This window comes from Neoarius graeffei, chromosome 22, assembly GCF_027579695.1.
Source record: "Neoarius graeffei isolate fNeoGra1 chromosome 22, fNeoGra1.pri, whole genome shotgun sequence".
Lineage (NCBI taxonomy): Eukaryota > Metazoa > Chordata > Actinopteri > Siluriformes > Ariidae > Neoarius > Neoarius graeffei.
This window is the reverse complement of record NC_083590.1, coordinates 18532202-18546350: the sequence shown is the minus strand read 5'-3', so window position 1 is coordinate 18546350 and position 14149 is coordinate 18532202. Positions and strand designations below refer to the sequence as shown.

At 39.3% G+C, this 14149-nt stretch overlaps 1 protein-coding gene across 22 annotated transcripts in view; it reads right to left on the bottom strand.

The window, feature by feature from the left end:
* Positions 1-14149, bottom strand: part of LOC132870726 (protein NLRC5-like) — a 930547-nt gene that overhangs the window by 132953 nt on the left and 783445 nt on the right. For 21 of the 22 annotated variants that reach the window (XM_060904521.1, XM_060904530.1, XM_060904519.1 and 18 more), the window contains one exon: positions 6921-7097. In XM_060904521.1, coding sequence (XP_060760504.1) covers positions 6921-7097 — 177 coding nt within the window. Of the gene's footprint in view, positions 1-1993; positions 2168-6920; positions 7098-14149 lie in introns of all 22 variants that reach the window. The other variant, XM_060904523.1, reaches the window with a different exon arrangement.

Sequence of the window (14149 nt, the reverse complement as noted above, 5' to 3'; positions counted from 1 at the left end):
AGGAGACGAGGTGCTCATTTACAATCACTCTCATGCACTCAGACGGGACATTTTGGAGACTCTGACTGACTCCATCTTCTGCTTTCAGATTAAATTTAAAAAAATTTTACTGAACAACAAACAGCCTTAAAGACAACTGTGAAGAAAAAGTTGGATTAAATAGAATAGAGCAGGGGTTCTCAACCTTTTCTACTTTAAGGCCCACCTATTCATACTTGTAACGAGTCGGGGCCCATTAAAAAAAGTTCCCCAATTATTTTGGCTCATCTATTCTATCAGAATCTAATAATCTATTGTAAAGTGTATTAATGGGATGCGATATCACTCCCTGTTACAGATTGGAGCCCAGGAATTAAATAAATACAATAAAAACAAATTGTTTTTAATTGTAGGTACTGTATTTAAAACTGTATGAATGTGCCAGAAGTGAACATAAAACCATGCAGGACATTCTCAGTCAAAAGGGATTAATGATCCAAAAGTGGAGTCTGGTCTTTTAACACAAGAACTTATTGCCATGTTTGCATACAACAAACAAACAAGTTATTAAGACCGAGAAGTACACTCAAAAGAAGTGGATATAGAACCCACTCAATGGGATAGACCCTTACACGCTAACAAAGAAGGATTTTTCCTACGAGTTGGAAAATTATCCATCCGTTGAGTTCCCCGACATCTCAAACTACCTGGTGCTGCAGACATCGTTCTACACGCACACACAGATGAGAACCTGGAAGAGCATGGACGTGTACAACTTTTTATATGTGGCAGAGTTAAAGATCTGGGGATCAGGACACTACAAGATAGACGGCAGTAGACGGATCTAAGTGCAGGAAGAATGCATTATTTATTAGCAGGCGTGATATTTAAGCCAAGTTTATTTGTATTGCGCTTTTAACAGTTGACACTGTCACAAAGCAGCTTTACAGAGAATTAAAGACTTGAAACATGAGCTAATTTTATCCCTAATTTATCCCCAATGATCAAGCCTGTGGCAACGGTGGCAAGAAAATAACTCCCTCAGACGACACGAAGAAGAAACCTTGAGAGGAACCCGACTCAAAAGGGAACCCATCCTCATCTGGGTGATAACAGATAGCATGATTATAAATAACTCGCTTCTATAACTGTGTCCTACAGAGTCACAAAGTATAACTGTGTAACCAGGAAATTCATTATAGATTTAACATGAAGTCGGTTTTGTTGAAGTTATAAACTGTTCATGATAACTGCAGTCCTAAAGTTAGCAAGTCAGCTGTAGTCTTCAGGCATAAATGTATTACTGTAAGTGTCCAGAGCGTCTTCCAAGTGGGTTTATTGTTTTTTTTTTTTAACAAAAGCAAAACAGAAAGCAGAGTATTTAAACAGCGTTATAAACATGGCTAGAAACAAATGTGACAGTGATGATGACAATACTTTGCAAAGTCTCTGTGAAAACAGTGTCCGTATCTGTGTGTGCTGATTGCGCTCAAATCAGTGTCAGGTGTTTCCCATAATGACTGGGTCCCAAATGCGCGCGCGGCCGCTCGAGCTGTGTCAGACTCAAGCGTGCAAAGGTATGACAGTCAAGTGTGCACCTGCTGTGTGACCACAACTTTTAGCTCAGGTGTACATCACCATGCATTGCCACCAAAATGCTTCATTTTCATCGATAACCCACTGCAAAGCATCGCGAGCTGTAGTGCGACCGTAGCTTAATGAGGCGGATGTGACGTCGGATGCAACCCAGTAATTTTACCTTACTATGAGAAAAAAATTTAACTTCAATTTTTTGGTTGGTTGGGGGGGGGGACTAGCAGGCTACTAGATGGTGCTTCGCAGCCCACTAATGGGCCGCAGTGGTTGAGAAACAGTGGAAGAGAGTGAAAATTTCTAAAACTGCTTTCATTTCATGGCCTGGTCATGTGATATTTACTGAAATTAAAGAAAAATGATAATGATCTTAAAATTATTCTTTTTTTTTCAACATTTGCCTCAAAAGGTCATCACTTACCCGAGTGTCTGTAGTTTGTAACGTTCATCATCCTTAAGAGCAGAGAGCAGCTTCTCTCCTGAGTCTCTGATTTTATTCCCAGACAGATCCAGTTCTCTCAGGTGTGAGGGGTTTGATCTCAGAGCTGAAGCGAGAGCAGCACAGCCTTCATCTGAGACACCACAACACCGCAACCTGCAGAGACACAATGACACACACTTCACTGCCTCAGTTTATGAACATCAACATTTGTTTTGTGTCTTTAAATTAGGGGTGTGTGTGTGTGTGTGTGTGTGTGTGTGTGTGTGTGAGAGAGAGAGAGAGAGAGAGAGAGAGAGAGATGGGAATACATGATTAGTGTAGGATGGAAATGATTTTCATTGGTTTTATAAACAGACTTTGTAATTTATAACAGTTTGATTGTTCAGTGTTGTTTCTGACAGTGGACACATGAACAGAGACTTTAGTGAGTTCTAGAGATTTCTGCAGCTGTTCTGCTCTCCTCTGCTTTCTCTTTCACCTCCTTCAGTATTACATGCCGGGCTCTCAGTGTGATTTTTGCAGGATGCCTCAATCTTAGGCAGAGTAGCAACAGCACTGAATCTGCGCTCTCTCTCTCTCTCTCGCTGTGTGCGCGCGCGTCCATGGATTTGGCCTTTTTTTTTTTTTTGCCATTTTGTGCAATGGAAGTAGCTAAGCTGCTCGCTGAATAAGGAAGTGACAGTTCACTAGTTAGAATCATAAATAAATTACAGAAATTAATGCAAATAATCAAACAAACTTTATACTTTCAATTTATTTGCAATATTTACAAATTATTCCACCACTGCAGGCTCCGATATGCTCAAGTTTGAGATGTCAATCATGTTCTTTCCTGATTTACTGACTGGCAGTTGGTTACAAGGTTCCGCCCCTTTGAGAGATCTACCAATCCTAATAAGGAGAAGCCGTGCGTCCAGGTGGGACAAACGAAAAACGCGTTATCCAGTCAAACGCCGAGATTTTTTTGATTCACTAAAATAATGTCTGCAATGTCTCTCTCATACACGGTTCACATTTATTTTTTTCCCTTTTCATATACTACCTCAATTCCTCATGCCATCAGACTTCTCAACTCTGAGGAACTGGTCTGATTCTCACGGACTGTTGAACACACCACTCACACTACACTCTTTACACAGTCAACAATAATGCACTATTGCTTTACAATGTCTCTCACATGCAAGGTTTACATTTATTTATTCCCTTCTCATAGACGACCTCATTATGCACACTCAACTCCGCACTTTATGTAGTTTGTGTAGTTTATTGTCTGCAGTGTTGCACTCTTGCACTTTATGTTGTATTTGTAGATTTGTCGTCCTGTGATGTGTAATGTAGCACCATGGTCCTGGAGAAACGTTCTTGTGTTTTAACTGTGTACTGTACCAACTGTATATGGTTGAAATGACAAATAAAAAAGCCTTGACTGTGATATTGAACGACACCAAGACTGATGAATAAAAGAGACACTTTGTGAAACGTTTCATTGCTGCATTTTAATGAAATGTGAGGGGAAGCCGGGCTTCCAGTGTCGTCTTAAAGCAAATCACCACTGACAGAGATGGACTGGAAGATTATTTACGATTTTAAAGTGCATATCACGGGTAAATTCAGGAGCAAGATCAATGCAATTCTCCTATTTTATATTAAACTTCGATCAAATATCTGTCACATTCTGCATTTTGTGCAATTTTTTTACCTTGCGCAATACCAGAAAAATTCAGTTGAAATCAAGCCATTTGAGGCGAATTGGTCCGCCTCTGAAAAAACTTGGCATTTGGATTTCCCGGCAAACAATGATTTTCGTGACGTCACGTGCGGGACGCCTCCTTCTGAATCCTACGTCAGCGCTGGTTAGTTTATGAGAAAACGACCTGGTGGTTTTCTGCAAATTTCTTCAACGTTATCACGTAATTATTAAAATGGTTAACAGATGTATCGTAGGAGGGTGTAGCAACACCAATCATGATGGGATTAGTACATGTACTCATCATTTTCCAAAAGACCGGACAATGAGAGAGAAATGGGAGCGCTTGGTCTACACAGGCTGTGCACTGAAACCGTGCAAAAGCTCGCGCAGCCTGCTGGAGCTTCCGCAGGTGACGTCATGAATCTGGCTCCAGACTCCCTTGGGATTTTTCCAGACTTGTTTTATTTTTTGTTGCTTTAGACAGATGGCCTTGCGCAAAATTACCCTTCTGGATGTGTGTGTAAAGGGACATACTTTCATATTAAAAAACTAGATAGAACTCAACGCCAATGGCGTCGATGGGGATGCCTCCGCCCGGTAGACTACACACCTTATTAAGTTGTGATTTGGGGATGGACGTTTGACCTCACAGTAATCTTGACCTGGTGAAATTACTTGTATTTGCCTTGGAGATATTGTGTTCACAAGGTTTTCGGACAGACATTTGACCTCACAGTGACCTTGACCCTAGACCCTTTGATCTCAAAATGTAAATCAGTTCATGTTTGTCCCAAAGCGCACAAATGGTGTAAGTTTGGTGAAATTCCTTTCATTAGCCTTTGAGATATTGCCTTCACAAGGTTGCGGGACGGACAAATTCCATTACATACTGGAATTTTTTTTAAATCAAAAACTATAAGTTCATCTCGGCATAAAAAATTTGGGCAGACGCTCCCGCACGGCACATGCCAGCAATTCCCCCCCCCATGACATGAGCAATAAGTAGGAGAGTTATACATGGTATCCTACCTAAAATTATATCAAATATAGATATGATACTATGATTCTCCCCAACATGCTACATTAGATAAGCTAACCCCATTTATAAAAGATACACACTTATATCTGACATGTATTTGATAGATATATATTATATACACCATGGCATTGATTCGTGCAATGTACATTATAAATAATATAATGAATCATTGAACAGGCAAAATAATTTTCGACCTACCTTTGTGTTTTTTGGTGTATATGTGAAGTTCGATAGTCCTTGCCCCTCTACTAGCGGAGTTTATCATCATGTCAGAATACAATGAGCAAAGTACTTTTCCTGGGACGTCTATTTTCCGTATGTGATCACCGAGCTTCGTTGTGACAGTCTGCTTGTCGAACTCGACATTCAGTTTTCTTTCTAACCAAGCCCATCGAAAACAGTTCTTTATTCCTGCACCTTTATCAATCTCCCTCGCTCGATCCTCTTCTTTCTTATCTAGGGCTTTTGCCATTGTCGATATGCTAAAATACCCCGCCTGAATACGTGTCTTTCCGATGTTACCAATGCGTATCGTCAAACAGTGTGTACGGTCGGTGAATGGTGATTGCAAGCCACGCGTGGAGAGCATGCGTACTTGTGTTTATACACTGCACGCGATGGGATTTCCCGAAAATTCTACCGCAAATAAGTCGAACATTGTCGCAAAAGTGAATGTTAATTACGACATGTTGAAAGACTCGAGTGTGTTAACCCGGAGCCCACCAAGAATCAAGACGTTATAAGGTGACCACAGATCATTAACCATACACCCCCCGAAAAGTTCTCAACGGATTTACATCGATCTCAAAAACAAATCATTTTGGTCTGAAAAAGTCGAAATCCGCCGATCAGTGGAAAATTCTCATCCCTGAGTTTCTTTCCTCTGTTGTGTGTGATATTAAACCATCAGCAGCTGAAGCTGAACAGAGAACAGCAGAGAGACCATGAACTTTAATCAGAGAGAGAGAGAGAGAGAGAGAGAGAGAGAGAGAGAGAGAGACTGAATCTCAGATGGTTCTCTACTAGACTTATAGTGCACTACACAGCGGCAATAAACTTGTTTCTCCAGAGTCTACAGAGTGCATTTATAGAACACTGTAGATTTATATTATTGTAGAATCAGAGAAGTAAACAATGATTATTCCATATAAATCCTACAAACATTCAGCCACTCGTTCTTGAGACAGCGTGCGAACAAGAATTTCAGAAAAAATGGACAGAAAACCTGAAAACATACCGGTTTCACCTCTCAGTGTCGGAGGAATAAAAATGTCAGTGTAATTTATGATGTTCGTTTGTCTAATTACTTTTCATCCCTCAAAAAGAGGGACCACATATAAACAGTGCTGTAATTTCAACACCAGTCGCCCAATCTGGATGCAAGTTTCATCAAAATAAAGCTGAAGCTCTGCACTTTGAGCTCATCTTCATTATTTAATTTCATCAACAATATACTGTGCAGAAAAACAAACAAACAAATTATTTAGATTCATATCTAAATCAGGGCTGGATTTAGGGGGGTCCTGGGTTGGGATATGCCCCACCCTAAAACTGTCCCTGCACTGCATCAAGACTTTTTTTAGGATCACATTATCTAGTAAATCAATTCCATCTCGTGTCAAACCTAAAGCCTGAAGGCCAAAACACGGCTCACTGCCTCGTTTCATTCGGCCCGTGTGAACTTTAAAAAATAACACTGAAACTACTTTTCACACAAACCCTGATAATTTTATGTAACAAGAAATAAATAGTTTAAAAAATGACTTTGGATCTTCTGTCCTCTACATCTCAGAAACTAATGCAGATACAAGTCCGGAATTTTTCACTATTTATCGGGAACAGTGACATTATTCAAAAAGTTTGAAGCAAATCTGAGATTACCAGTTGGAAACTTTTTTTTTCCAATCTGGTGATTATGCATTTTAATTAATTTCTAAAAGAAAAAATACATTTCAGACACACTGCAGTCAGATCTAGTCATTTTTTGTGCTGCAGCTTCTCACATACGTCCATCTGACCCAAAGACTCTGTGACAAATCATCAGTGTGCAGTGAAAAGAAACAATCTTCCTCCTCAGGACATTGATGATGAACCTAAAACCTCTGCTTCAGTCTCACTATTAGAGAATGTGTCTTACTGAGGAGCAGGTCATGTGACTCTCAGAGAGATGATCTTACCCCAGTGTCTCCAGTTTACAGTGAGGATTCTCCAGTACAGCACAGAGACGCTTCACTCCTGAGTCTCCCAGATCATTATTAAAGGACAGCTCCAGGTCTCTCAGGTGTGAGGGGTTTGATCTCAGAGCTGAACTCAGAGCAGCACAGCCTTCATCTGAGACACCACAATAACACAACCTGCAGAGACACAATGACACACACTTCATCAACAGATTTTCATCTTGGTTTAATTCTTACTTTAAAGATGAGGAGTGTAAAATTAATTTTATTATTCAGAATGTCATGATTTAATATCACCTGTTTATTCTCATTAACAGTGTAATTAATAATGATAATACTGAGTGTTATATTTAGTTTCCAGGGATGAGAATGAAAAACATTAAAAAGTCTGAAAAAAGCCAGGGGTTTGGGGGTCGCAGGCACCCAGCGGGGCCCAGGGGCAGAGACCCGGGAGCTAATGATTTTTGGCTATTTTTTTACCCCAAAACCATTAAATTTTATCAGCAAAAAGTTGCAGTTTATTTGGAAATAAATTCCCCTTCTTGGTGGACGACCAGGTGAAAATGATTAATAGGGTACACGAGACTTGTTTTTAATCAATTCACATTTGATGATTTTTTGAAATCAAAAAATGCAGAAATATAATACTGTAGAGCTCTTGTATATATTAAAATTTAATATATACAAGAGCTCTACAGTATTATATTTCTGCATTTTTGCTATTCATGTCTTTGTTAACACGTGGAGATCAGTGTAAATGAATGAATATATAATTTAAATATACAACCCCGATTCCAAAAAATTTGGGACAAAGTATAAATTGTAAATAAAAATGGAATGCAATGATGTGGAAGTTTCAAAATTCCATATTTTATTCAGAATAGAACATAGATGACAAATCAAATGTTTAAACTGAGAAAATGTATCATTTAAAGAGAAAAATTAGGTGATTTTAAATTTCATGACAACACAGCTCAAAAAAGTTGGGACAAGGCCATGTTTACCACTGTGAGACATCCCCTTTTCTCTTTACAACAGTCTGTAAACGTCTGGGGACTGAGGAGACAAGTTGCTCAAGTTTAGGGACAGGAATGTTAACCCATTCTTGTCTAATGTAGGATTCTAGTTGCTCAACTGTCTTAGGTCTTTTTTGTCGTATCTTCCGTTTTATGACACGCCAAATGTTTTCTATGGGTGAAAGATCTGGACTGCAGGCTGGCCAGTTCAGTACCCGGACCCTTCTTCTACGCAGCCATGGTGCTGTAATTGATGCAGTATGTGGTTTGGCATCGTCATGCTGGAAAATGCAAGGTCTTCCCTGAAAGAGACGTCGTCTGGATGGGAGCATATGTTGCTCTAGAACCTGGATATACCTTTCAGCATTGATGGTGTCCTTCCAGATGTGTAAGCTGCCCATGCCACACGCACTAATGCAACCCCATACCATCAGAGACGCAGGCTTCTGAACTGAGCGCCGATAACAACTTGGGTCGTCCTTCTCCTCTTTAGTCCGAATAACACGGCGTCCCTGATTTCCATAAAGAACTTCAAAATTTTGATTCGTCTGACCACAGAACAGTTTTCCACTTTGCCACAGTCCATTTTAAATGAGCCTTGGCCCAGAGAAGATTTCTGCGCTTCTGGATCATGTTTAGATACGGCTGCTTCTTTGAACTATAGAGTTTTAACTGGCAACGGCGGATGGCACGGTGAATTGTGTTCACAGATAATGTTCTCTGGAAATATTCCTGAGCCCATTTTGTGATTTCCAATACAGAAGCATGCCTGTATGTGATGCAGTGCCATCTAAGGGCCCGAAGATCACGGGCACCCAGTATGGTTTTCCGGCCTTGACCCTTACGCACAGAGATTCTTCCAGATTCTCTGAATCTTTTCATGATATTATGCACTGTAGATGATGATATGTTCAAACTCTTTGCAATTTTACACTGTCGAACTCCATTCTGATATTGCTCCACTATTTGTCGGCGCAGAATTAGGGGGATTGGTGATCCTCTTCCCATCTTTACTTCTGAGAGCCGCTGCCACTCCAAGATGCTCTTTTTATACCCAGTCATGTTAATGACCTATTGCCAATTGGCCTAATGAGTTGCAATTTGGTCCTCCAGCTGTTCCTTTTTTGTACCTTTAACTTTTCCAGCCTCTTATTGCCCCTGTCCCAACTTTTTTGAGATGTGTTGGTGTCATGTAATTTCAAATGAGCCAATATTTGGCATGAAATTTCAAAATGTCTCACTTTCGACATTTGATATGTTGTCTATGTTCTATTGTGAATACAATATCAGTTTTTGAGATTTGTTAATTATTACATTCTGTTTTTATTTACAATTTGTACTTTGTCCCAACTTTTTTGGAATTGGGGTTGTACATTTTCTCAGTTTAAACATTTGATATGTCATCTATGTTCTATTCTGAATAAAATATGGAATTTTGAAACTTCCACATCATTGCATTCCGTTTTTATTTACAATTTGTACTTTGTCCCAACGTTTTTTGGAATCGGGGTTGTATAAAATTCCTTACCAAATGGAGACTGGGCTGCTTTCTCTGAAGTTCTTTTCATAATAGTGATAAGGTTACAATACTTTTCACAATACAATATTATTCACACGATCAGCGACTGATATCACAGGCTTTACAGTGGAAGTGTGGCCATCTGTGCTTTTCACCAGTGGTTGATGTATATGAGATGCACTGCTACTATCACTAGTCTGAACCAGGGCTTTGAACCAGAATTTTTTTCCTATTGGTTCGTTCCGAACAGAAACAGAATTTTAACGTTTCCGGTTTTGGGTTCCACCATTAAATAGACGTTCCCGAACCGGTTAGAACAAAAACATTTAGTTCCCGGAACGGTTAATTACGTTCCCTGTCAGCTGTTTAACAAATGGCTATAAAATTATGTCTCTGTCTCATCCAGCTTAAGCCAAATGTAGGCTAATTCTATTACAACCTTCATTAAATAAGACAAGAAATAATTCAAAACAATTATTATTTCAAATGTTGGCGATTTGGATTCTCAGTATGTCTTCCCATCTACACAAACAGAAAAAGTGCCAAAAATGAAAGATAATTCGTTTAGTGTGTTACCAAAGGCTAGTCAGGCCCTATAGAGGGCTACCGCATGACGTCACTGCGCCGCGAGATTTTGTTAGGCGCCATATTGGAAGGCCAAGTACACATCTATGCAAGTACATACATACATAAAACAAACTACACCTGAAATGTAGCCAGGGCCGGTTCTGCCCTAATCTGGACCCAGGTGCAACATAGCGCAACCCCCCCCCCAAAAAAAAAACCCAGTCTAAATCAGGACAACCATCACATAACTATAAACATTTTATATCAACTATTTTAACTAAATGGGCTATAATAAATAAGCCTGCAGGCAGCCACGGCGGGCTGCCTCAGAAAAGTAACCATTTGTCCTACCTTAAAACTCATTTTGCATTTTCTGCCTCCTTTTTTGTATTTTCAACCCTCCGTTTATTTTCTTTCCTTTTCTGAAAACCCGATTTGTGTCCAGACATTTTGTTCTGCTACCAACGAACTAACTCGTCAGGTCTTGTCTCTCGAGCCCGCGATGATTCCCGTGGGAAGGGCAACAACTGATACATTTTTACAAACAGCCAATAGGGAGGTTGCATCGTTCAGGCTCTTCTTTGCTCAGACACTCAGTAATTCACTTATCACATGGAGACGTGATAGCAGTCCACCTTCCCGCTCTCTCCATTCAGTCAGCGAACGTCACACAGGAAGTGAACCCCAGCGGGTCATAGAAACTTGCGCAGGAGAAGAATGGCTATTTTATTTGTAGGCTACGGAAACTTTGAGGAACGAAATAAAAAACGGTATTAACCGGTTACCATTATTTTTAATAAGCGTTTCTGTTCCGGAACATAAAAAATAATAAAGTTTCTGGTTTCGTTTCTGTTCCATGTGAAATAGAAAAAGTTCCTGGTTTTCGTTCCTTGAACCGGTTCAAAGCCCTGGTCTGAAGTGATGCTGGTAACTGGTAGTTTGTCCTCAGAAGTTTCAGTTTGTCGAAAATAATATCATCAGTCTTATATGAAATTTATGTTCTTTGCTGATATACTCTAATCCTTTAAAATGAAGTGCAAACCAGAAAAAAAGTTCTATCATAATTCTCTTCAGCTTTCTTCTGATGTTATCATGGTTAACATCATGTTATCATATTAAGCAGGCAACATTCAACATCACTTATCACTTCCCTTTCAACTGTTGTGTGTACTAACTAGGTTTTATCTGGACAGGATGTTGTGTAATGTAATGCATATACCATATGGTCAATTTGAAGATCGAGATGGTGATTTTGAATTCAAGAACAGGCATGTACAATGGGCATTACATATTGGAAATTTTTTTAAAATCAAAAACTATAAGTTCATCTCGGCCTAAAAAATTTGGGCAGACGCTCCCGCGCGGCACATACCAGCAATTCCCCCCCCCATGAAATGAGCAATAAGTAGGAGAGTTATACATGGTATCATACCTAAAATTTTATCAGAAATATAGATATGATACTATGATTCTCCCCAACATGCTACATTAGATAAGCTAACCCCATTTATAAAAGATACACATTTATATCTGACATGTATTTGATAGATATATATTATATACACCATGGCATTGATTCGTGCAATGTACATTATAAATAATATAATGAATCATTGAACAGGCAAAATAATTTTCGACCTACCTTTGTGTTTTTTGGTGTATATGTGAAGTTCGATAGTCCTTGCCCCTCTACTAGCGGAGTTTATCATGTCAGAACACAATGAGCAAAGTACTTTTCCTGGGACGTCTATTTTCCGTATGTGATCACCGAGCTTCGTTGTGACAGTCTGCTTGTCGATCTCGACATTCAGTGTTCTTTCTAACTAAGCCCATCGAAAACAGTTCTTTATTCCTGCACCTTTATCAATCTCTCTCGCTCGATCCTCTTCTTTCTTATCTCGGACTTTTGCCATTGTCGATATGCTAAAATATCCCGCCTGAATACGAATCTTTCCGATGTTACCAATGCGTATCGTCAAACAGTGTGTACGGTCGGTGAACGGTGATTACAAGCCATGCGTGGAGAGCATGCGTACTTGTGTTTATACACTGCACGCGATGGGATTTCCCGAAAATTCTACCGCAAATAAGTCGAACATTGTTGCAAAAGTGAATGTTAATTACGACATGTCGAAAGACTCGAGTGTGTTAACCCGGAGCCCACCAAGAATCAAGACGTTATAAGGTGACCACAGATCATTAACCATACACCCCCCGAAAAGTTCTCAACGGATTTACATCGATCTCAAAAACAAATCATTTTGGTCTTAAAAACTCGGAAATCCGCCGATCTGAGGAAAATTCTCATCCCTGAGTTTCTCTCCTCTGTTGTGTGTGATATTAAACCATCAGCAGCTGAAGCTGAACAGAGAACAGCAGAGAGACCATGAACTTTAATCAGAGAGAGAGAGAGAGAGACTGAATCTCAGATGGTTCTCTACTAGACTTATAGTGCACTACACAGGGGCAATAAACTTGTTTCTCCAGAGTCTACAGAGTGCATTTATAGAACACTATAGATTTATATTATTGTAGAATCAGAGAAGTAAACAATGATTATTCCATATAAATCCTACAAACATTCAGCCACTCGTTCTTGAGACAGCGTGCGAACAAGAATTTCAGAAAAAATGGACAGAAAACCCGAAAACATACCGGTTTCACCTCTCAGTGTCGGAGGAATAAAAATGTCAGTGTAATTTATGACTATGTTCGTTTGTCTAATTACTTTTCATCCCTCAAAAAGAGGAACCACATATAAACAGTGCTGTAATTTCAACACCAGTCGCCCAATCTGGATGCAAGTTTCCTCAAAATAAAGCTGAAGCTCTGCACTTTGAGCTCATCTTCATTATTTAAATTTCATCAACAATATACTGTGCAGAAAAACAAAAAAAATTATTTCGATTCATATCTAAATCAGGGCTGGATTTAGGGGGGGTCCTGGGTTGGGATATGCCCCACCCTAAAACTGTCCCTGCACTGCATCAAGACTTTTTTAGGATCACATTATCTCGTAAATCAATTCCATCTCGTGTCAAACCTAAAGCCTGAAGGCCAAAACACGGCTCACTGCCTCGTTTCATTCGGCCCATGTGAACTTTAAAAAATAACACTGAAACTACTTTTCACACAAACCCTGATAATTTTATGTAACAAGAAATAAACAGCTTAAAAATGACTTTGGATCTTCTGTCCTCTACATCTCAGAAACTAATGCAGATACAAGTCCGGAATTTTTCACTATTTAGATTAGATAACTTTATTTGTACCCAAAGGTAGATTTGGTGTGCAGCCAAGTGATCTCCACTCATACAAAACATTTAAAACAAAGGACACACTTAACATACAAACATTTGAAATATTACAGAAATGTTTAAAAACAGTAAACATTAGACAGTACCAAAGTAGCGCATCCTAGAGCCACATAGTGTCACATTGTATGAAAAAAAAAACCAGTGATATACCAGCCATGATAGATTGATGAATATGTAATAAAATGAGACTGATAAGATCCTTAAATATATAAACAAATTACAAATTAATTAAAAACAAAAATAAATTGTGCTATTACAGCCTATGTTTAGAAGTTATATTATTAATCTCTCTAATAGCAGAGGGGACAAAACTTCCTCTGAAACGTATCTGTGAAGAATCTCAGTCATCCAGGTACATAGTAATCTGTGGTTGGTTGAAGAGAGCAATTGGACTTGCTTGAAGATTCTTGAAAACGTTTCGCCTCTCATCCTAAAGGCTTCCTCAGTTCTAATAGGGAGTATCCAGTATTTATCCTCTCATGGATCATCATAGAATCCGAATCAGAATGTCAACCTGGAACGACCATCATTGAACAGAAGTGGGGGTCTATGACATCTTTTATCAGCCACCTACAATGCAGCCATCAGCATTCTGATTCGGATTCTGTGATGACCCATGAGAGGATAAATACTGGATACTCCCTATTAGTCAGACAGAACTGAGGATGCCTTTAGGATGAGAGGGAAAACGTTTTCAAGAATCTTCAAGCAAGTCCAGTTGCTCTCTTCAACCAACCACAGATTACTCTGAAACGCTTTGTCTTGCAGACAGGTAGGTTGTATCTGTAACCAGATGGAAGGAGCTGAAAT